At 43.7% G+C, this 23,061-nt stretch overlaps 2 protein-coding genes across 6 annotated transcripts in view; one reads left to right on the forward strand and one right to left on the reverse strand.

Annotated features, from left to right (window-relative positions):
* Positions 1–22,734, forward strand: part of LOC147030813 (intermembrane lipid transfer protein VPS13A-like) — a 222,936-nt gene extending 200,202 nt beyond the window's left edge. For 2 of the 3 annotated variants that reach the window (XM_085875249.1, XM_085875250.1), the window contains 9 exons: positions 11,810–11,885; positions 11,992–12,155; positions 13,163–13,208; positions 14,967–15,090; positions 19,279–19,393; positions 19,502–19,593; positions 20,754–20,877; positions 21,397–21,471; positions 21,592–22,734. In XM_085875249.1, the coding sequence (XP_085731375.1) occupies positions 11,810–11,885; positions 11,992–12,155; positions 13,163–13,208; positions 14,967–15,090; positions 19,279–19,393; positions 19,502–19,593; positions 20,754–20,877; positions 21,397–21,471; positions 21,592–21,669 (894 nt within the window). In that variant the 3' untranslated portion in view covers positions 21,670–22,734. Of the gene's footprint in view, positions 1–11,809; positions 11,886–11,991; positions 12,156–13,162; positions 13,209–14,966; positions 15,091–19,278; positions 19,394–19,501; positions 19,594–20,753; positions 20,878–21,396; positions 21,472–21,591 lie in introns of those variants that run through there. The other variant, XR_015056515.1, reaches the window with a different exon arrangement.
* Positions 22,735–22,945: 211 nt separating this feature from the next.
* Positions 22,946–23,061, reverse strand: part of LOC147030814 (S-adenosyl-L-methionine-dependent tRNA 4-demethylwyosine synthase TYW1-like) — a 75,697-nt gene continuing 75,581 nt past the window's right edge. For all 3 annotated transcript variants that reach the window (XM_085875252.1, XM_085875253.1, XM_085875251.1), the window contains one exon: positions 22,946–23,061. This exon is cut by the window's right edge and continues 532 nt beyond it. The gene's annotated coding sequence lies outside the window, so the exon portion shown is untranslated.

A 23,061-nucleotide genomic window follows, 5' to 3' on the forward strand; every position in this document is an offset into this window, starting at 1 on the left:
GCACATTTATTATGCGACACACGGAAAGCACACATATACAGCCAAACAGTCAAAATGCACATATAGCAGTTACAACAAAAGAAACAACGACACAGAGTTACTACCGACTACGCGCACACACGGCAACACTTATACAGTTCTACTTTACAGACGGCGCCAACACACATTTACTCAAAAGCAAAGGAAAGAAGCCACCCTCATAGACAAGGGGGCAGACGGGCCTGTAGGCCAATATGCGCGCGTGACCTGAAGGAGCGGCCAGGTCCGCGAGACCGGGTGGGTCCTACCCGCGTCCTCGTGACGCGTTGGCGGACGAGCCGCAGATGTGGCCGCGTGGCTGTGCCCCGACTCCGTGCTCCTCGGCGGGTTTCGTTGGCACGACGTTTGGAGTGGGGTGGGAACGGGGCCCCCTTTGTTGCACTATCTCAGCGCGGGGGAAAGGGGGAATTGTTGATGCCCTGAGGGAGGGAGAATGGCTGGCTGGCTTGGGTCCCGCGACGAGCGATCTCACACTGCGACCTCGTCGCCGACCGCCGTCCTTCATCGCCTCGGACCCGAGCTCCTTGGCCTCTTCCCACAACTCTCCTCAGCCGATTGCAGAACCCAACTCAATGCCTTCGCCACCCGACTCCACTCTCTGCCACACCGATGACTCGACTCGCTCTGCCCTGCCGACACACACTGCTACTGCCACACTCTGCTGCTGCCACACTCTGCTCTCCAACCAAAAACTGACTGCCACGATTCGCCTTGCGCTCGCCATTTTATAGGCCGGCAGGAGAAAACAATATGCAAATTTCCAGATCAGGATGACCTCGGGGGCGGAGCTACGCTCGCCAATTGGACGGAGGAAAAGTGGGCGTGAACCTCCCCTGATCCTAGAATTTGCATATATCGATTTCACACAGACGCGCCTGGAGGCGGGGCCAAGCCACTCCACGCTTGCTTATTGTACGGATCAGAAGTGGGCGTGTAGCGTTCTTGATCCGCATTCTCCCTCGGAAAGGCCGCTATTTGCACTCGCGGCTCGGTGCGTATCTTGAACGAGCCCATGACAGCCCGACGCTCAGTTTTCACAGGTGGTGCGGGAATGGCCGTAGAAGGAGAGAGGTGAGGGTGGTGGAGGGTTTATCGGTGGTGGTTAAGGTGGTTGTTGTGTGATGGCCGTTGAGACATGGTTGGTTCAAAATAAAGATAGAGCAGAAAAACGGCTATCTCAAAGCGTCGCAGCCCGAATGAATCACATAAATTCCCTCTAAACAACGAGTTTGGGGCTAACTACACATGTACTTAGAGATATCTCATCTACGGGCCCTTCATGGTATAATGCGAATTTCCACAGCCGTAACAGTACGAACGCTCTACTTCCCGGTTTCAAAACCACCCACCCCCCTCTGTATGCAGGCTAGTGACCACCCACCCACCCCCCTCTGTATGCAGGCTAGTGACCACCCACCCCCCTCATACATCGCTAATTGCTTGCAAAGCCAGCAGTTCCTTATGAACCGATGTTTGTAAGCCATGACGACGCAGTCCCTAGCCATGTAATTTACCGTTTTCTTTTAATATCACAGCACATGTCATTTATGAAAATAAAAGTACAAATTGACATTCAAAACAATGTTAATGTCATAAATGAAAGTAAGTGTGCATATAAACTTGTGTTCCATTGTTTTAGTTAAATCTGACAAAAGCTTCAAATGTAATATTTGTCTCGGAGAGTTCCGGTTCTTAATTTAATACTTATATTTTTGTATGTACTTTATGAACGGCCCATACGGGGAATCAGAACGAAGTTTGAAGGGCTATAAAATCGGAACGAGAGCAAATTTCAAAAAAAAATGGCTCGTGTTGTTCTCGATAATAGTCCGTCGTATCTGAATCACTAATAACATTTGATCTCTCTTGATAAATGAGGGAGGAGATACGATTTGAAATCGACGATTTTCGCAACTTTGACAGCCTCGTGACGTTGACCTCGACCTTGGACGACCTTGAAAGTTATATCGTTGTGCATGTCTCATCGACCTCTATCCATTCCACTATTGGTTATTTGTCTCCACTCGGTTTGGTTGTGGACGGACGGACGGACAGACTTCGAGACTGGGGTTATTAGGTCATCTTTACTGAGATGGTAGAGATGACCTAAAAATAACCGGACACGTGCCGAGGCTCGGGGTCCACTGGTCTGAGGAAATCGGCTGTGAAGCTGGTGAAACGTCACCTGGGACCGGGTCCGTTCTTGCTTAGGCCTAGGTCACATTTGCTCTACGGCGAGGATACGGTGGCCGTATGCCCTCTGAATTGACAGAAACGTGCGGCGGCCGCAGAGAAACTGAGGTGGCTTCAGGGTGGCCCTACGCCGTTTGGCTATATTTTACAGGCCGTAAGGTCGCCGTGGAATTATAGCGCGGAGTTATAACATTTTTTCATTTCTACGTTCACCGTAGCAATTCGACAAGCCAAGCTATGACGTAGATGTGTTCCACGTTGACCGTACGTAGGGCGTACGGTGGGCTTGCGTTATTCGTGCAGCTGCCGTAAGCTCTTCTCAATGAAAAATGAATTTTCCCAACCCCCAAAAAATTACGGCGGCCGCACTATTTCCACAGTCGCCGTACGGTGGCCTTGCGGTCTGTGTGACTACCTACGGGCAACGTAGGGTCGACGCACGGTTCCCCTACGCCCGCCGTGCACCTACGTAGGCCTCCGTGGCAGTCTGCATCGACCGTGCGCTACCGCTAGAGATCGGAGTATAGGTGTTTCCCTATACAGTGGTGCCCCCAGAATCCGAATTTAATTCGTTCCAGGAGGCTGTTTGGATTGCAAAAAGTTCGGATTCCAAAAATATTTTCCCAATAAGAAATAATGGAGTGAATTAGTCCGTTCGTGGACCCAAAGAAAACCCACTTTCAAGACGCTTTAAACTGAAATTCCCCATGTTTAAGGTAAAATAGGATGAGTAAATGACCTTCGGTGGCGGTGTATTGTATGTAAACTGGTACAATCACCACATCCAAAGGCCCACACTGGCTCGAACTCCGGCCTGGGTTCCGATTGCTCGTGCACTCTGCGAGAGCGCTGCCCCCAGGGCAGCTCATCAAACGTGATGCCCGCAGAACCACAATCACTTTCATCAAACGCATCGGGCTGACGTAATCATGGATATTCCAAATTACAACTGGTTTTGCTGTGAAATTCAATCCTTGCCTGACAGTCCGTCACACCACGTGATCGGATTGCTTTTTTTGTTATTAATTAAAACACATGATGATTAAAAAAACAAACATCACAAATGAAGGTGAAAACTCGAGGTAAGGCCGAAGTCACATTTGGCTCGGCGGCCGGAGGGTCTACAAAATGTACGGGCACTAGCAATTATAAAGTGGCCGCAGTATTTCCACGGTCACACAATGTTGCAGTCGCATATGTTTTTATTTTTCGGGTAGACGCACGGGGTATTTATAAATTGTGGAGACCGAAAACGTGGGGGTGCCGTACGGTGTTTGATTTGATGTCGCACGGTGACCTTAGGGCGTTCCTGCAGCGGCCATAGAATTTTCAAGGCAGACGCAAGGTGCCCGCAAGGCAACCGCAGGTGGACGGCAGGGGGACCCAAAGCCGAACGTGCGGCCAGACGGACGGTAACGAATAGGTTAGTTTTTTTTTAACCAGTTCTTTTGTTTCGGCTTGTCGAATTTCTACGGCGAATGTAGAAATGAAAAAAGTTATAACTCCACGTTATAATTCCACGGTGACCTTATGACCTGTAAAATATAGCCATACAGCGTAGGGCCACTCTGAGGCCACCTCAGTTTCTCTGCGGCCACCACACGTTTCTGTCAATTCAGAGGGCGTACGGCCGCCGTATCCTCGCCGTAGAGCAAATGTGACTGAGGCCTAAAGTAGCGATCGACACACGAGAGATGCTTTCACGAGGACTTCCACCGACGAACTGAATGAACAAAGCATGAAGATGTGGCTCGAATAGGTGGGGGAGACGCGTGAACAAACATGAACGCTGCGTTGTGTTAGGTTTTTGAAAATGTATTAGGTTTTTAGGGCAAAATTTTCTCAAAAATTGTTCGGATTCCAATTTGTTCAAACAATGGAGCGTTCGGATTCTGGGGGCTCCACGGGATATTATAGTTATAGTATATTCAGTTATATATTCTGGTATATTTTTATATCAGTAAAAAAAAGAACTGGTATATATACCCACTCGTTACCGTCCGTCTGGCCGCACGTTCGCCTTAGGCCCCCCTGCGGTCGCCTTGCGTCTGCCTTGAAAATTCTATGACCGCCGCAGTGACGCCCAAAGGTCACCGTGCAACATCAAATCAGAGACCGTACGGCACCCCCACGTTTTCGGTTTCCACGATTTCTAAATACGCCGTGCGGCTACCCGAAAAATAAAAACATATGTGACTGCTACGTTGTGTGACCGTGGAAATACTGCGGCCGCCGTATAATTGTTAGTGGCCGCAGATTTTGGAGACCCCACGGCCGCCATGGCAAATGTGACCAAGGCCTTAATGCTCAAATTAGCGGAGTCAATGTCGTTTTACTTTTGGTTGGAAGCACCTTCTTCTTTCAAAATTTGTCATCCCAACTGTCCCAATTTTCTATAAAATTATCCATATATATATATATATATATATATATATATATATATATATTTCTCCTTCTCCTTCTCCTTCTCCTTCTCCTTCTCCTTCTCCTTCTCCTTCTCCTTCTCCTTCTCCTCCTTCTCCTTCTCCTTCTCCTTCTTCTTCTTCTTCTCCTTCTCCTTCTCCTTCTTCTTCTTCTTCTTCTTCTTTTTCTCCTTCTCCTTCTCCTTCTCCTTCTCCTCCTTCTCCTTCTCCTTCTCCTTCTCCTTCTCCTTCTTCTCCTTCTCCTTCTTCTTCTTCTTCTCCTTCTTCTTCTTCTTCTTCTCCTTTCGGCTGCTCCCGTTTGGGGTCGCCACAGCAGATCATCCGCATGATCTGCATAGTGATTTGGCACATGTTTTATGCCGGATGCCCTTCCTGACGCAACCCTGGTCGCCTCTTACAACACAGAGATATGGTACACCTATTTTAACCGGGGTATACACCGGCCTAGTATACTGGTACTCATTTCGCCGACCTCAGAAGGATGACAGGCTGAGTCAACCCCCTGGTGTATTAATTCAGTGGCCCAACGGGGCTTGAACTCAGGACCTTTTGGATCCCAAGCCGCTGCCCTAACCACTGCGCCAACACCAGGTGTATATATATATATATATATTTTTTTTAAACGAGATGACCTGTGAACACGTTGGGTTCCCGTTGTGACAGCGGTTGATGAAAAAAATCATTTAAAAAAAAAAGAAAAAGATAGCTCCAGCAAACTATACCGCTGAGGTTGTTTGCATTGATCAAATACTCCCGAAGAGTACTTGACTGAATTGGGATTTGATTTTTAAAAAAATTTTTGTTGCCTGATTTGAACGAAACTTGATACTGCATACCACAGGTGAATGGTGAGTTAAGTGGCCCTGAAAATTTTTGCGCTCTCGTGTACCGTTTTGGCTGTATTTCGGGAACATACATACATATATATATATATATATATATATATATATATATATATATATATATATATATATTAGCAGGGATACCCGTGCTCCGTACAGGTATCCCTTGGACGACGGCGGGTCTGAAGGAGTATATGTCACAGTTAATTGTAAAATTGTAGAGGCTGCCACCATTATTTATTTTTTTCCATCACCACTATAATATTCTATCTTCCCCGCCATGTTTTTTCTGCAGAAGACTCGAGTTGAAAAATGTTAAGATTTATTGCCGCATCAGATAAAAAAAACCATAATGCCTCAACAATGTGAGGCTGGTTTCATGTCATCATTTGCGACTTAATTTATACGTCGGGCATAACCCAGCCTGGCCCAGCGTATTTGATTTATTTACGTCTGTTATCCTTATAAAAAAAATTATGTTATATTATGTATACGAAGTTACAACGTACCTACGCCCATAACCTTTCTATAAAATATCTGCATAGCCCATAACCATTTAATTATAAAATATTATACACATACACCATACGCCATCACCATTCTTTGTATCTATACAAACCACCACCACCATTTTTTTTATTTCCCACCACCATTTTTATTTTTCACCAGCAACATGTATTTCCTTCATCGAACATCCTATTCCCGTTTATGAAATAACTGAAGTAGCTCAATAATTTTAGTGGAGTGCTCGAGGATAAACAATATTTGATGTCTTTCCCTCTGGGGCCAATATGTATAAAGCCTCCGATGATCCCACTCTGGAGCATCCCACATATAGCTGACCATGGGAAAAGCAAGGAGTGGATAATTCCAGCCCTGCTACTTTCAATGACTGTCCTTGTGCCTTATTGATAGACATCGCAAAGCACAGGCATACAGGAAATTCTAATCTCTTAAATTCAATCGTTGAATTTGATGGAATGAGTGGAAGTCGCGGAATGAATACATCTTCTCCTTTCGCACATCCTGTCATGATAGTGGCGTCAATTACATGTGGTAGTCGTCTTTTCACAATCAGTTTAGTTCCGTTGCAAAGTTTTGGTGCATCTAGATTACGTAATAACATAATAGGGTATCCAACTTTTAACGACAGATTGTACGGAGGCAATCCTGGTAATTCCAATGAGTTTAGAAATTCTGTAGGATAATGTATGGCTTGCTCAGTATCCAGTGTGGTGTCAATAGACTTGTGACTATGTTGTTCGCCTGGAACTACTTGTGATAACTGATGGTTTATTACACGGACTGTTTCATTAAGTGGAGCCACGATTGTTCTTTCACAGAGCCACTGTATGTTTTTGTAATTAGTCGTTAAATTGGGATACACATGAGCCTCCAATTCTTCCATAGATGAAACTATTGTACCACAGTCATGGGAATAGATATTACATCATTTGTGTTCGGGATTTCAAAATCTGAACTTGAAAAATTAACGTTACGAAAAGTGTGTCGAATGCCTAAGTCATAATTTGGAAACCGGAAGTCGTAAGTGCAATTCTTTTACATCGGGACACTCCCGTGTACATGTTCTGACAGCATGTGAAGTTTGGTGAGGATCAGTCCAGTACTTTTCGTGTGCATAGGTCACAGAGAAACTCACACACAGACACACAGACAGACACACTTTCAACATTATTTATATATATATATATATATATATATATATATATATATATATATATATATATATATATATATATACACACACACACACACACACACACACACACACACACACACACTCACACCCACCCACACACCCACCCCCACACACACACACACACACACACACACACACACACACACACACACACACACGATGAGAGTTTTAGTAATATACCAGACGACCCATGAACCTGTTGGGTTCCCGTTGTGACAGTGGTGGATAAAAAAAATCATGAAAAAAAAAGATAGCTCCAGCGACTATACCACTGAGGTTGTTTGCATTGATCAAATTCTCCCAAAGAGTAGTTGACTGAATCAGGAATTGATATATTTTTTTAATTTTTTCGTTGCCCCATTTTAACGAAACTTGATACTGCATACCACAGGAGAATGGTGAGTCAGGTGGCCCAATAATTTTTGTGCTATCCTGTACCGTTTTGGCTGTATTTTGGGAACATACATACAAACAAGATGAGAGTTTTAGTAATATATATATATATATATATATATATATATATATATATATATATATATATATATATATATATGTATATATATATATATATATATATATATATATATATATATATATATATATATATATATATATATATATATATATATATATATATATATATATATATCTATATATATATATATATATATATATATATATATATATATATATATATATATATATATATATATATATATATATATATATATATATATATATATATATATATATATATATATATATATATATATATATATATATATATATATATATATATATATATATATATATATATATATATATATATATATATATATATATATATATATATATATATATATATATATATATATATATATATATATATATATATATATATATATATATATATATATATATATATATATATATATATATATATATATATATATATATATCTATATATATATCTATATATATATATATATATATATATATATATATATATATATATATATATATATATATATATATATATATATATATATATATATATCTATATATATATATATATCTATATATATATCTATATATATATATATTTGAAAGTGTGTGTGTGTGTGTGTGTGTGTGTGTTTCTCTGTGACCTATGCACGCGAAAAGTACTGGACTGATCCTCACCAAACTTCACATGCTGACAGAACATGTACCCGGGAGTGTCCCGATGTAAAAGAATTGTACTTCCGAATTATGACGTCATCACCTGATTTCGTAACGTTAATTTTTCAAGTTCAGCCGATTGACATGGGACCAATGCCATTTGCAATAGAATGAAAAAAATAGTGCTACAGTTAATTCCGAATTCCCGTTTCCGAATTATGACTGATGCATTCGAAACACTTATCATAGGCCCTATTCACATCAACAAACGCCTCTTTTAATGCATGATTAACACAAGTGATATTTTATTGTACATACAGGTAGTCGTCGACTTTCGACAACGATCGGTTCCGACCGACCAATCGTTAGTCGATTTGGTCATAAGTCGACCAACCTTTATTTATAGTGTATAGGCCTATGCAAAAATTACCGTATGTATATTATACCGTATCCAGTACACACCAGATATGTTCAATGAGGCTCTGATGTACATTGAAGATTTGGTATTATACATGAGCGGGAAAGATTTAACTCAGTGGGGACTTCCCTCTTCTAATAGGTCTAAAGCGCAACCATCAATAGAGAATGGTTCCGTGAAACAAACTACAACACAGATACTCTCGCAAAGTTTGTTTCTGACAATGAGCCGCTTCTGGTGCAGGATCAGAGTAATGCATATCAACTGATTTCTGAAGCGGTTCAAGAGGGAAGTGGTGTAATATTTTTCTTGGATGCCCTGGGTGGTACTGTCAAAACATTTGTCCTCAACCTTTTGCTTGCAAAGATGAGGAGCCAGAAAAAGATCGCATTAGCCGTTGCTTCATCCGGTATAGCCACAACACTACTTTCAGGTGGCCGCACAGCGCATTCTGCTTTCAAATTGCCTCTCTACTTAGCTACAATGGAATATCCGGTTTGTGGCATTGGAAAACAAACTGAAGCAGCAAAAGTGCTGAAGAATTGCGACCTCATAGTTTGGGATGAAGGTACGATGTCGCCTAAGGATGCATTCAAAGCATTAGATAGAACTATGCGAGATTTAAGAGGAGTAGACCTGCCTATAGGTGGAGTTACGCTGGTTATTTCTGGCGATTTCAGACAAACTTTACCTGTAGTACCCCGTGGCACTCCAGCTGATGAAATGAAAGCCAGTGTAAAATCTTCATACCTCTGGACATTAGTACAAACTATCCATCTCACAACAAATATGAGGGTCAAATTATATGGTAATTTAGATTCTGGCAATTTCGCACAATTACTTCTCAAACTTGGAAATGGTGAAATCCCGAACACAAATGATGTAATATCTATTCCCATGACTGTGGTACAATAGTTTCATCTATGGAAGAATTGGAGGCTCATGTGTATCCCAATTTAACAACTAATTACAAAAACATACAGTGGCTCTGTGAAAGAACAATCGTGGCTCCACTTAATGAAACAGTCCGTGTAATAAACCATCAGTTATTACAAGTAGTTCCAGGCGAACAACATAGTCACAAGTCTATTGACACCACACTGGATACTGAGCAAGCCATACATTATCCTACAGAATTTCTAAACTCATTGGAATTACCAGGATTGCCTCCGTACAATCTGTCGTTAAAAGTTGGATACCCTATTATGTTATTACGTAATCTAGATGCACCAAAACTTTGCAACGGAACTAAACTGATTGTGAAAAGACGACTACCACATGTAATTGACGCCACTATCATGACAGGATGTGCGAAAGGAGAAGATGTATTCATTCCGCGACTTCCACTCATTCCATCAAATTCAACGATTGAATTTAAGAGACTACAATTTCCTGTATGCCTGTGCTTTGCGATGTCTATCAATAAGGCACAAGGACAGTCATTGAAAGTAGCAGGGCTGGAATTATCCACTCCTTGCTTTTCCCATGGTCAGCTATATGTGGGATGCTCCAGAGTGGGATCATCGGAGGCTTTATACATATTGGCCCCAGAGGGGAAGACATCAAATATTGTTTATCCTCGAGCACTCCACGAAAATTATTGAGCTACTTCAGTTATTTCATAAACGGGAATAGGATGTTCGATGAAGGAAATACATGTTGCTGGTGAAAAATAAAAATGGTGGTGGGAAATAAAAAAAAAATGGTGGTGGTGGTTTGTATATATACAAAGAATGGTGATGGCGTATGGCGTATGTGTATAATATTTTATAATTAAATGGTTATGGGCTATGTAGATATTTTATAGAATGGTTCTGGGTGCAGGTACGTTGTAACTTCGTATACATAATATAACATAATTTTTTATCAGGATAACAGACGTAAATAAATCAAATACGCTGGGCCAGGCTGGATTATGCCCGACGTATAAATTAAGTCGCAAATGATGACATGAAACCAGCCTCACATTGTTGAGGCATTATGGTTTTTTATCTGATGCGGCAATAAATCTTAACATTTTTGAACTCGAGTCTTCTGCATATAAAACATGGCGGGGAAAATATAATATTATAGTGGTGATGGAAAAAAATAAATAATGGTAGCAGCCTCTACAATTTTACAATTAACTGTGACATATACTCCTTCAGACCCGCCGTCATCCACGGGATTCCTGTGCGGAGCACGGGTATCCCTGCTAATATGTATATATATATATATATATATATATATATATATATATATATATATATATATATATATATATATATATTTTGCAGTTTTTTGTGTACAATATTACTGCATTTGGATGCACAGTGAGGAAGTAAAACGTTTGTGAATGAACACTTTCAATACAAGCTGAAACTAGAACGGCACTCGGTAGAGTACGTACCTCCACAAGGCTGAACAGTTTACGTTTTGTTTCTCACTGAAAGGCCGGATTAGCATCCGGACCTAAACCAAACTCGAATCGGCTTGTTCTTGTCAATGACCCAACTCATCCACCAAGTTTTTATTTTTTTATTTTTTATTTTTATTTTTTTGCACAATCCATCCAGAAGTTTTTTGAGATATAATGCTATTACATCGTTTTCGGTCCCATCTCTCGATGGTGAAGCTAAATCACTTTTTGAAAATCTCGTATCCGGATCTGAACTAAAATCAAATCGATTTGTCCTTGTCACTTGTCCACCAAATTTCGTCTGAATCCGTCTCTACATTTTTGAGATATCTTGCCCACAGACAAACAAACAGGGGTGAAACCATAACCTCCTCCCACCTTCGGTGGCAGAGGTAAAAAGGAGACTGCTGGTTTGAAGCATCTAATCTGATTGCTGTTCTCTTATTGGAGAGCATTTGCTACCAAAGCAGTTTCCTGGGCAAATAGCGCACCAGGCCATTTGTTACTGTATTTCTTTCCCAGGTGTAACTATAATTGTGCTTTTAGTTTTCAGGATTGTAGATGGCAAAAGGCTGTATAAGTTTTTGATTCCTGTTGTGCGCGTGTCCTTTGAAGGGTGCAGTGCAAGGACCTGAGGAGTTCATGGAAGGAGTTTCACTTGGAGTGAAGTCACTGCTAGGCCATGCTGTTGGTAGGTATGACAAAATTATTTGACCACTGCAGGTGGAAAACCAAATAATTTAACCTCCGTTCTGTGAGATTGATTCAGTTTCCTGTTTGTGAATTTTTTTTGCCAGGAGGTGCTGCTGGTGTCGTGTCTCGAATCACGGGAACCGTGGGAAAGGGTTTCGCCACCATGACCATGGACGAGGAATATCAGCAACGGAGGCGTGATGCCATGAACCAGAGGCCTGCAGGCCTGCGTGAAGGACTGTCGCGTGGAGGGAAAGGACTGCTGAAGGTGTGGCACTCGATGGCAAAAAATGATCACACAATCACATTGCATTGACAACGTGAGCTGCTTCGCTTGGTTTCGTCTCGCAATATCCTGCTTATCAACACAGCATCGCTTTTGTGGCATAGAGGAATGTGCAGCTGTCGGTTGATTGGCAAGACTCTGTCATTCTGTGTTTTTTGTCGTCTTGGTGATCCCTCATATGTACGTTTCACAGTCAATTCAACGAGTGGCATCATGCTTATGATTTATCTTGAGCCGATTACATCCACTGTCCATGCAATGGGCTCCAAGATAACTCAAAGGATGGATCTGTTCGCGAGTTATCACACATGTTGCAGAAATGCTGATGTTGCTGACTCAGTTGGGTATCTGCTTTTGGCAGTCTCTCAACTTCATTTTGGAGGCGATCCCTCCTCCCCCACGCCCCTACCCCCCCCCGACTTTCGATTTGCCTTGAACATGTCCTTGCATCTCTTCCCTTTCCCACATGTACTTCACTGCCCATCACACAATTGAGAGAGAGGAGTTTCTCTTTAGAGTCTTGAGCCGAGCATTCTATTATATGCATATATCCAGTCGATTACACTTGAGCTTTGATGATAATGGCTTCATCGCTCATACAGTTAGCTTCAAGAAAGACGCTGCCATTCACTCTTCGATCATCCCATCAAGTGCTGGAATTGGTAGAATTGCTCAAGGACTTTGAGATGTCTTCTGTGCATAACCGATACTCCAAGGTGGTGACTATAATCACTTGGTAGAATAGTAGTTTCGTCATAGTTGCCAATTCTCTTTTGTCGAAGACTCAAGCTCTTAAAGGGGACGTAAGTAGCAGATTCACACAATTGAGTGTTACGTCTCATCGACAGCAGTAGTCTTCAAGAGGTAACTGCTAAGCTATGCAAAGTGCTCGATGTTCTCCAAAAGGTAACTGTTTATGGAAATACAGTTGGGAATCTGTTGTGCATGTAATGTGTGACTGGCAATGCCTTCCTTGTACGTGTGCACAGGGTGTGCTGAGCGGAGTTACTGGAGTGTTCACTAAACCTATTGAAGGTGAGACATTAAGGCAGTTTGATGCAATCTTATTGAAGGTAGTATTACATCTGGAGCTGGAAGTGTATGTTTTGCTCCCAAATCTTAACAAATACGGGACTTTTGAAATGACTTGATCCTCCACAGAATGCTTGGTGTGCATGCGCAGAAACCCCAGGAAACTGGGGTCATCAGAGCAGCCAAATGTATATTGTGCATGCGAGATAAGGATTGAAACATTAAATGGCTCACAAAGCTTCGAAAATAAGTTGAAAATACTTGGGAACGTACCTGAGAGAAAGGGCTCCGCTTCTGCAAAACAAAAGATTTGGAGAACTTCCTCAGCTCTCCGAATGGGCAGCTGCTCGTCCTGCAAACTCTCGACAACGTGGGTCTGTGCAAGGCCCGAGTGGACAGGCGTTTGCTCCACAAACCACCCGAAGGATCGCTACCACTGATTGGACTGTTTATCTGGATTAGGTGTTTCTGAACACTGACGGGAAGGATATCCAGTATATGGGGGTTGTGTATGCACAAGCGTAAGTTTTAAAATGATGATATTTACGATTCATGTTGGGAGGAGGAGTTACGTGAGCTGTTATAAATACAGCTTGTTTGGTTCCAGGGCAACAAGATAAATTATACTCGATTTTTGCATCCATTGGTAAAAATTTAAGTGTCCGTATGTGTGTTACGCCCACTGCCGCCACTCGCTGTACTAACGGGAAATGGTACGAACCCGACACTCGTCGTCCACGGATATTTTTCGTATTTCCGTGAATCCGATTTGCATTCAGGAGCACAACGAAAGTCAACGATTAAAGTTAACCGTTTTGAAATTTCCACTCTTTTGTCTAAATGCTGAAAACAAAGTCCCGTGTTGAGCAGTGTTCGTAAGAAACGTGTTTGTTTTGACTTGATTTTTGTTTTTGCTGCTGAAGAAGAGGAGAATGGAGTGTGGGGAGTTGCGGTGCTACCGATGGATCTATAATCTGTAATTAATTTTTTTTGCAAATTATTCGGGATGATAATGCAACAAACTGCATTGTACAATTGTTTGAGAAGACCTGGTTGGAGTTCCTGCCTGAGTACTTTGCTCATGATGCTGGGATCCCAGTTTCAAATCGCATATACAGTTATGTGTAGCTTTGTCCAAATTTACATGTAATTCACATCATTAGATTACTCACTATCCTTCTTCTTCATATTGTAACATGTAGGTGGTTTGCTACAAGGCCTTGCATAAGCTGGAACTCTCCCCCCCCCCTAAAGATAACTTGAATGGTGATTGGCCAGATTTGAATGCTGTAGGCAGGGCCTTGTTCGTGCCTGAACAACTTTAACAATGGCAGTCGACTCTCCTGGCCAAGGACGACAGACCAAGATGGAAGGCCCCACGCTAGTTTGACAATTTAATGGCTTATTAAAGGACAGGGGGCACAGAACAGACGGCACGACATACAACAAACACACTTGTGAAATTTGTTTTGCTTTTTTTGCAAGTGTGCTTGTTTATATGTAGTTATGTGTGCATGTAGATGGCAAAGGGGTGGGGGAGGGTTGGCAAAATTGGTAGGTTGTGGGGGTTTGGAAGGAGTCGGGAGAGAAGGGAAAGTTTGTGGGGAGATGGGACAACGGGGAGGGAAGAGATGAAGCATGTGTAGGGATGGGTTGGTGTGGAAGGTTAAAAAATTTTTTAAAATCTGCTGAATGTGAGTATGGAGTAAAGAGATTATTTACAAGGAATGTGCTCCAGCATCATCTTTCTCACTTGTACAGGAGCACGAAATGATGGTGCCATCGGCTTTTTCAAGGGTGTGGGAAAAGGACTTGTCGGGGTCGTAGCAAGACCAGCTGGTGGGGTGGTGGACATGGCAAGCAGCACGCTGGAGGGTATTAAGCGGTATTTTGCGCGTACAGACACACACAGACATATACACACACCACCCAATGTATGCACCAAACACCTTTTCCCAGCAACCATAATGTATTACTTCGCATTATGCCTGTTTTTGAGTGCCACTAGTCCCATGATGATGTAAGTGGTTGTGTATACGGCACCAGGCAAACAAACACACAAAAAGAACCTTCTGTTGACTTCACGTAAATATGAGAAATGCAAAAGAACACAATCTTTCCATCGTCAGAAACTTGATAAAAATGCTGTTTGGTATTTGTAATACCTGCATATAAAAGAGGCAACACGTGATGTCGTTTGGCACCAACCTTACCCATCTCAATATGGAGCAATTATGGTGGAACCAAAACAAAAATCCGCAAATTGGAACCTGAGGAAGGTATATAGATATGGACACCCAGTAGGATTAAAAACAAAACTGTCAAAGGGCGGAGGAGCTCCTTGTGAGCCAATGGCCTTCCATTTCTCGTGCCCGACTGTGTCTGCAGACATCCTCCAGCAGTTGGGTTGGTTTTTTATTTTTTTTATTTTTTTAGGAGGTTGGTGACAGGATTTGCACTCTGGCCACCATAAAACACTTAATTCCGTGAAACTCACAAATGTAAGGAAATCTGAAAACCCATTCCATGGGAGTACCTCCTGTGCTGCTACCCCCCGCAGGGCAGCTCACCGGATGATGGAATTGGGGAAAAACTTCGGGACCCCCATTCTTTGATGGGAGTTAAACCACGGGGTATACCTCCAGGGTCAGATTGCGGTGGTGTGTGGTGGAGTGGTGCTGAGGTGTCATCCACCAGACGGCGGTCTTCTTGGGTTAACCTGAGGTGGTCCCTTCGGGTGGGTGCCTGGAATTGTCCTATCTCTAAGAGAGGATGATCACTTGTCTTATCAACTGAGCTCAAGCGTTTGAACATAGATATTGCAGCACTCTCTGAGGTTCGGAGATTGGATTGTGGTGAGATCATGGTGGGTAGTTGCACCTACGATTGGTCTGGTCGCTCTGATGGTTACCATACCCAAGGAGTTGTTGTCGCTGTGTCCAATAAGCTGACTCCAATGATAATTGAGGTAACACTGGTCAATGAGCATATTATGAAACTTGGGATTCATCACACCTTGGGTGTTGTTTCCTTGGTCTCTGAAAATGCTCTGACTGAAGCAAGGGATCTCACCGTGAAGGACGCATTCTATGCCACGCTCGAGTCTGTGGTTGATCAGTGCCCCAGGCAAGATACACTTCTAGTCTTCGGGGATTTCAATGCATCGACTGGAACTGATAGGGATGGCGATGAGACATGTGTTGGTCTCCATGGGTCTGGAACTGTGAACCAGAATAGCACCAAGTTCCTTGATTTTGCAAGAAGTCATGGACTTAGGGTGGCCGGTTCATGGTTTCAGCGCCCACTGGCTCATCACAAGACTTGGTATTCTAACACTGGTGGTGTGGCAAAGGAGATTGACCATGTACTCGTTGATAGTCGCTGGAGGATGATCCAGAACTGCAGGATCTACCAGAGTGCTCAGTTCCTCAATACTTACCACAGGCTTGTTGTAGAAACTCTGAAGTTGCAGCTTAAATCCAGGAGAATGGTTCCATCCAGGCATTGGGTGGATGTTGGCAAGCTCAAGGATGAGACGATAGCTGAGGAGTTTGCAAACAGGCTGAGTGGGGATTTCGGAAGTCTGGGTGCTTTGGGAGGTCCTGAAGAGTTATGGAGTGCTTTCAAGACCATCGTCCTTGATGTCGCCGGTGATGCCTTGGAACTCACCTGAGGGCGAAGAAGAATTTTATTTCAAGGGTCACTGGATACCATTGACCAGTTACAGGGCCAGGCTTAATGGCAAAGCTGAGCTGTTCAGGGAGTTGAGGCGTAAAACTGTACGTGCACTAAGGGTGGACAAGGAGGCCTATGTGTTAGGAATCTGTGAGGGGGTAGGAGCATCACCGGTGGTCAAGTGATTCTTGTCCTGCTTACAGGGAAATTTGTGCTTTGCTTTCCTCCAAGCCCTTCCCTCGGTGTACTGCAGTGAGAACGGAGGGTGGTGGGCTCTTGACAGAGGAGTCTGAAATGAAGGCTCGCTGGGCCGGTTACTTTGAGCCGTTGTACCAGGCTAATCCACCAGCTGTCGAGTTGGATGTCAGGAGGGTTACTATCCCTATTGCTGACCCTCCAATCAAATATGGTCCACTTTCATTTGTGGAAATGCAGACTGCGGTGAACCAGTTGAAATGGTGTATAGCTCCTGGGATCTGTCGCATCCATGCTGAACTTCTCAAGGCTGGTGGAAATGCTGTACTCATGTCGGTGCATGCAGTTCTGTACTCTGCCTGGAACATAGGCATCATGCCAACTGACTGGAAGAGGGGCCTTGTTGTCCCTTTCTGGAAAGGGAAGGATGATCGCTCGGACTGCAACAACTACCGAGGGGCGACGCTGCTCACAGTGCCAGGCAAGGTCTTTTCTCAGATAATTATTGATAGCGTTCGCCACCATCTGCTTGAGCACCAGCATCCAGAGCAGTCAGGCTTTACACGAAAGAGGTCAACGATTGACCGTATCTTTGCTCTTCGGGTCCTCACAGAACGCAGGTGAGAGTTTCAGGAGGGGCTGCTTGCAGCCGATGTTGATCTCTGCAAAGTGTTCGATTCAGTGAATCGGCATGCCATCTGGAGGGTTCTTGGTCTTCATAGGATGCCACCAAAACTGATCAATCTGGTGTCTGAACTATACTCTGGCACTAAGTGTGCTGTGAGATGTGGTCGTACCATCTCTGACTTATTTCCAGTTGTTACTGGAGTTCGTCAAGGGTGTGTACTGGCCCCCACACTTTTCAGCGCTTGGATGGACTGGATTCTGGGGAGGATGTCGGAGAGATCAAGCTGTAGTGCATCGTTGGGGAATGTCAATATCTCCAGCCTTAATTTTGCAGATGATGCAGTCATCTTTGTGGAGACTCTGGATATCCTTTTGGGGGGCCCCCAAGGTACTGAATGAGGAATCAGAACTGCTGGGATTATGGGTTTCCTTGGTCAAAACTCAGATCCAGGCTTTCAGTGACATATTGGATGCTGCTATCCTGTATGTACCTGTTTGTGGCGAGGATGTTGAGGTCACGGAGAGATTGACGTACCTTGGCAGTGATATTCATGTCTCTGCTCGCTGTGAGCCAGAGGTCAATGGACACCTGGGTGTGGCCTGGGGTGTCATGGATTCACTGGATCCATGGGGTGTGGTGCTGCCGGTACATGTGCAGGATAAAAGTCTGAGTCTTCAGGTCCTTGGTGCTTCCATTCTTGCTCTATTGATGTGAGACTTGGACTCTGACCAGGGATCTGAGTTGGAGGCTTAATTCCTTTGGTACCAGGTCTCTTCAGAGAATCCTTGGCTATCGCTGGTCGGACTGTGTCCAACGAACGGTTGATGAGACTCAAATGAGATTTGTTACCTGCATCGTCCATGAGCATCAGCTGCGGCTGTGTGGACATGTGGCTCGTTTTCCTGATACTGATCCTGCTAACCATATTCTCTTAGCGAAGGAGCCTCGTGAGTGGAGGAGGCCAATGGACTGACCACGTGCCTCGTAGTTGCATCAGGTGGATCAGCATCTCAAGATGGTGATGGACCAGGTATCTGCTTGGGGGATGGCCAGACGGACGCCCCTGGGGTTCCGGCGGAAAGTGGACGCAGTGCCCTGCTGCTCCGGCACATGCTCCCATACCTGACCTGACTAAACTGTTATCCTGGTGCTCCCCAAGCAGGAGGGCGTCACATCACTGTCCTTCGGAGTGGATGCTGACTTTGCCATCCCGCGTACTAGTGTTCGCTTGTGGACACTGGAGGTCCCATGATACCTATGGAAGAGTAAGGTTATTGCGTGCCAGTACCCCCAAGCTTCTTTTAAATTATAACTAGGGTTGAGGAAAGCTTTGGCAGTACCCTGAAATCGAGTGGCTACCTGTCCAGCGTTCACAACTCGGCAATACGATAGAAACATTCACAACCAGTCATGGATACCCTGATGGGGTGTGGGAGTAAACAGCATTTTAATTCAATAAATAAGGCATTTGTAAATTACATGAAATGTTAAACTGCATTGTTCTTGCTCAGCACTTCACTATACCGAGTATGTTCCAAAGCAATGCATCTGTGTGGTATTTGTCTGTACAACCAGAGCCACGGACTCGTCAGAAATCGTACACAAGCTGCGTCCTCCACGTGTCATACAGGAGGACGGGATAATCCGGCCCTACAGCAGGCACGAGGGAGAGGGGAGCCAGCTGCTGCAGGTTTGAATGCGGGACACCGGGGGAATGCATTGCATTGTTTGCACGTTCAATTTGAATAATTTTTTTTTAACCGATTCACAAATCCGCATCACTTTTGCCGTTTTGCAGAAAATTGAGAACGGAATATATGCGTCTGACCATTACCGTGCTCATGCAGTTGTCACAACAGATGGAGAAAACATCTTCATTATAACAAACAGGTATGCAGCACTCGACAGTACACGGTGGGAATTTGGTTTGTTGAAAATCCAGGAGGAAGGCCTCAATAATTGATGATAGGAGACAACTATAACTGTTCCATGTAAGTCACTGGTGTAGTGCTTTAAACATCTAGTTGGTATTCAAGCTTGCAGCACCTTGGGTTTCCTGACTATAGGGCTGTTTGGTTTAGGTCAAGCTTGCAGACACGTTTGTGCTCTGCCATACTTTAAGTATTACTCCAGAGAGTGCGTGTGCAAATCAAAGTGATGGCACTTTCTTGATTGATAGTGAGCAAGTTGTATCAAAGGCTGGCAGGATAGCCGAAAGGTACACACTCTCCCCTGAGCTGTCGAGCCTGGCTTCAAATCCTGGCCCAGCAAAAACTCCCATTGTGGAGTTTCACCGGCAGGACAAGTCTGTGTGTGTGCCGTCCCTCGGATGGATATTAAACTGGGTGTCCCGTCTGCTAGCATTCGTTGGTGGATGTCAATCCCACGGTGTCCTTTGTGAAGAGTCGGCGAGCTATCGCCGGCACCATAAATAAATTACAAATTCCTGCTCTAACCGACAAGAAGCACTGCATCAATGGCATTCCAGCGCCCCTGCAAGAACAGATGCGAAACTGCAGCCACGCACTGCATACGAACGATGTGCCACATCCAGTTAAGAAGAGGGTTAAGTACATGCATAATTTGGCTTCCATCACAGGAACCAGGTTGTGTATGTATGTATTAACGATACTCCACTCAGTTCACCACTTCTCGGACACCTATACCTAATCATCCAGGTTTGCAGTAAATGTTGGAATTGTGGTGACATTTGCAATCATAAACTGACTGTTTGTACAGCCAACTACCAGGCAAGAGTTAAGTCACGTGTCCTTTGTTCTGCTTGCTCTTCCCAGTTTTCACCGTAAAGATGACTGCTCTTCCCGTATTGCATGGCAGTGATGTCATCTTCAATGGCCTCAGTCTTACCCCTCGACACCCTTTTCTTCATATAATATGAGATTTTTAATATGAGATTTGGGGAATAACTACAGGTCGTACAGATAGATGGCTGTTTATACGACAGGGTAGCGTGGCACTAATGGTATTCATGAACGTACTTGTGCCCCTCCTCATCTCTCCCCGATACTCAAACGCATGCTTTCTGGTAGACGGATCCTGTTCGCCACCAAAGCGGAGCTCTTCGGACAACTCACGTGTGACTGGCAATACCTCTTTGAAGATTTCACAGGAATACCTGCTGTTGAGGGTCGACGTTTGCGGATCTTAGCAAAGGTAAAACTGTGTCTGCAATGGAAATTTGCCTTGTTAACCTCCGTCCATCTTCATTGGTGGAGGTATGTTTTCAACCCTATCTGTCTGTTTGTGAACAGGACATCTTGAAAAGTTATGAATAGGTTGGGTGTGTGACGAGGAAGAATTTAGTTCACTTTAAGTGATTCTTCAGCATTGTGTGATTGGGCCAAAAATGATACATACATATCATGATGTTTCAAAAAGTTGTGGATGGGTTATGACAACGAGGCGGATGAGTTGGGTTGGTGACGAGTACAAGCCGGATAGATTTTCGGTAAGGTCCGGATCCATATCCGGCCTATCATTGGGATACAAAACGTAAATTATTCAACCTGGCCTTGGGAGGTATGCGCTCTACCGAGTGCCCTTCTAGTTTTGGTTTGTGTCCACCTTGTAACATGCATTAAAAAAAATCCATAACTTACCATCTGGTTATGCTGGTGAGTATCGGACGCAAACGCCGTATGATTAATCGGATTCTGGTGAATTGTTTTGCAGGAAAAGTTAAGATCCGTCTTTCACGTAAAGGATTTTGGGAAAATACTGAATTTTTCCACAGAGGGCATAGCGCAGGTAAGAGTACACTCATTTCCCATCACGGTGCCGAAAGGTCGAGTGAACGGTTAATTTGACGCATCTGCATTCCTTGTGGCCTCCTGCAAGCGATTCCCTATTGTTCTTTTTTTTTGTTAGAGAATGTGGGAGAAAATTGAGGAATCGCGGCGCCGTTGGACCGACGACAACTCAAATGGCGAGAGTGCCGGTGAATGAAGTGCTGTCGCGCATGGGCTCGTGACGTCTTCAGACCGATGCCGTTATATGCTAAGTTACCCAAAGATCTCTCAGCATCGCCTGCAGCCAGCTCTGTAACTTGCCTGGTGTCGTGTTTGGGGTGGGAGGAATGGTTTGTGAAAAGGGTACAAACTAATGCCGGGCAACGTCTTGCAATAGTATTTCAGGTTGCACGACAAACATTTATGCAATATCGATCATGATGCATTTGTCTGTCACGTTTTATTTTTGTTTATTTTTCTATTAATGTTAAAAAAAAAGTTAAAGGGGCCACAGTGTGTCGCACATCGTTTTACACTTGGGAGTCGATCAACTCCTCCAAAAAAAACCTGTTCTTCATGCCGCCATTGCCCGTACAGTTGAGCGATTCTACGATTGATAGTTTCGGTTCCGACGGGCTATCATGTGATTTAGTGCAAGATGTTGATGCTTGGTATCATGCACCATCCTCCTCCAGATAATGTGCTTAGGGCCTGCTGTTGGATGCCCAATACGTCAGAATTAGAGCGTTTAGCATCCGGATTCCTGCACCAGATTGTTATGCATGTTAATTGGCTGCGCTGCTGCCATAACGTAGATTCAGCACAAGGCTGCTTTGCTCTGAAACATGGCCCAGGTGCAAAAACCTTGCCTCTTCCTGGATACCAGTGATGTGGGGGACTTAATCATAATCAAACAGGTGCTGGCTTTGGTAGGTTGAGCACACAAAGTATGCTTGCATCAAAATGTACCAGAACTGCAGAGAAAGGGATAGGTGAGCTTGTGGAATGTTAAGCCAAGAAGATAAGAGCATTGGCAGGGAGCAAGTGGGGAAATCCTCTGAAGTCTTTGTTAATTGTTGGTACAGGCCCTTGTGTTGGTTTTACATATTCGCAGTGCATGAGCTGGAGCATTGGGATTAAGGCATAATTGATTGGGCTTACTGGACTTTTAGAAAGCTGGCATGGCCCTGGATTTGGGCATAGAATGTTTATGACGAATCTACTTTGGCCACGCTTGAGGTCATCATGGACGTGACAATAAAATCTCAATGGGATGATGAAATTGCTGTTGCCCCTGATGTTTTCCTTTCCCTCCGCAGGATGCAATGTTATCCAAGAAACCGGAAGTTTACCTTCACCTGTTGAAAATCACACTGCTGGCAGTTTTTGATTTGCATCAGCGTTGTGTGTTTCGTTGTCATCGCCCAAAGCTTATAGTGATTCAGTCATCGACACGACGTTACGCATAAAATGACAAATAACAGGCCAGAGAGTGCAGTGTTGGCAGTGTGACTTCGCCAATTGGTTGACATTTTTATTGAGTGATCTTTCACATTGCCAAAGTTCATGAATCCGTGTACGATTCACCGGAACTTTACATCAGTACTCT

The sequence above is a fragment of the Eptatretus burgeri genome, chromosome 3 (assembly GCF_056783735.1).
Source record: "Eptatretus burgeri isolate ZD-2024b chromosome 3, Ebu_testis_v1, whole genome shotgun sequence".
NCBI lineage: Eukaryota > Metazoa > Chordata > Myxini > Myxiniformes > Myxinidae > Eptatretus > Eptatretus burgeri.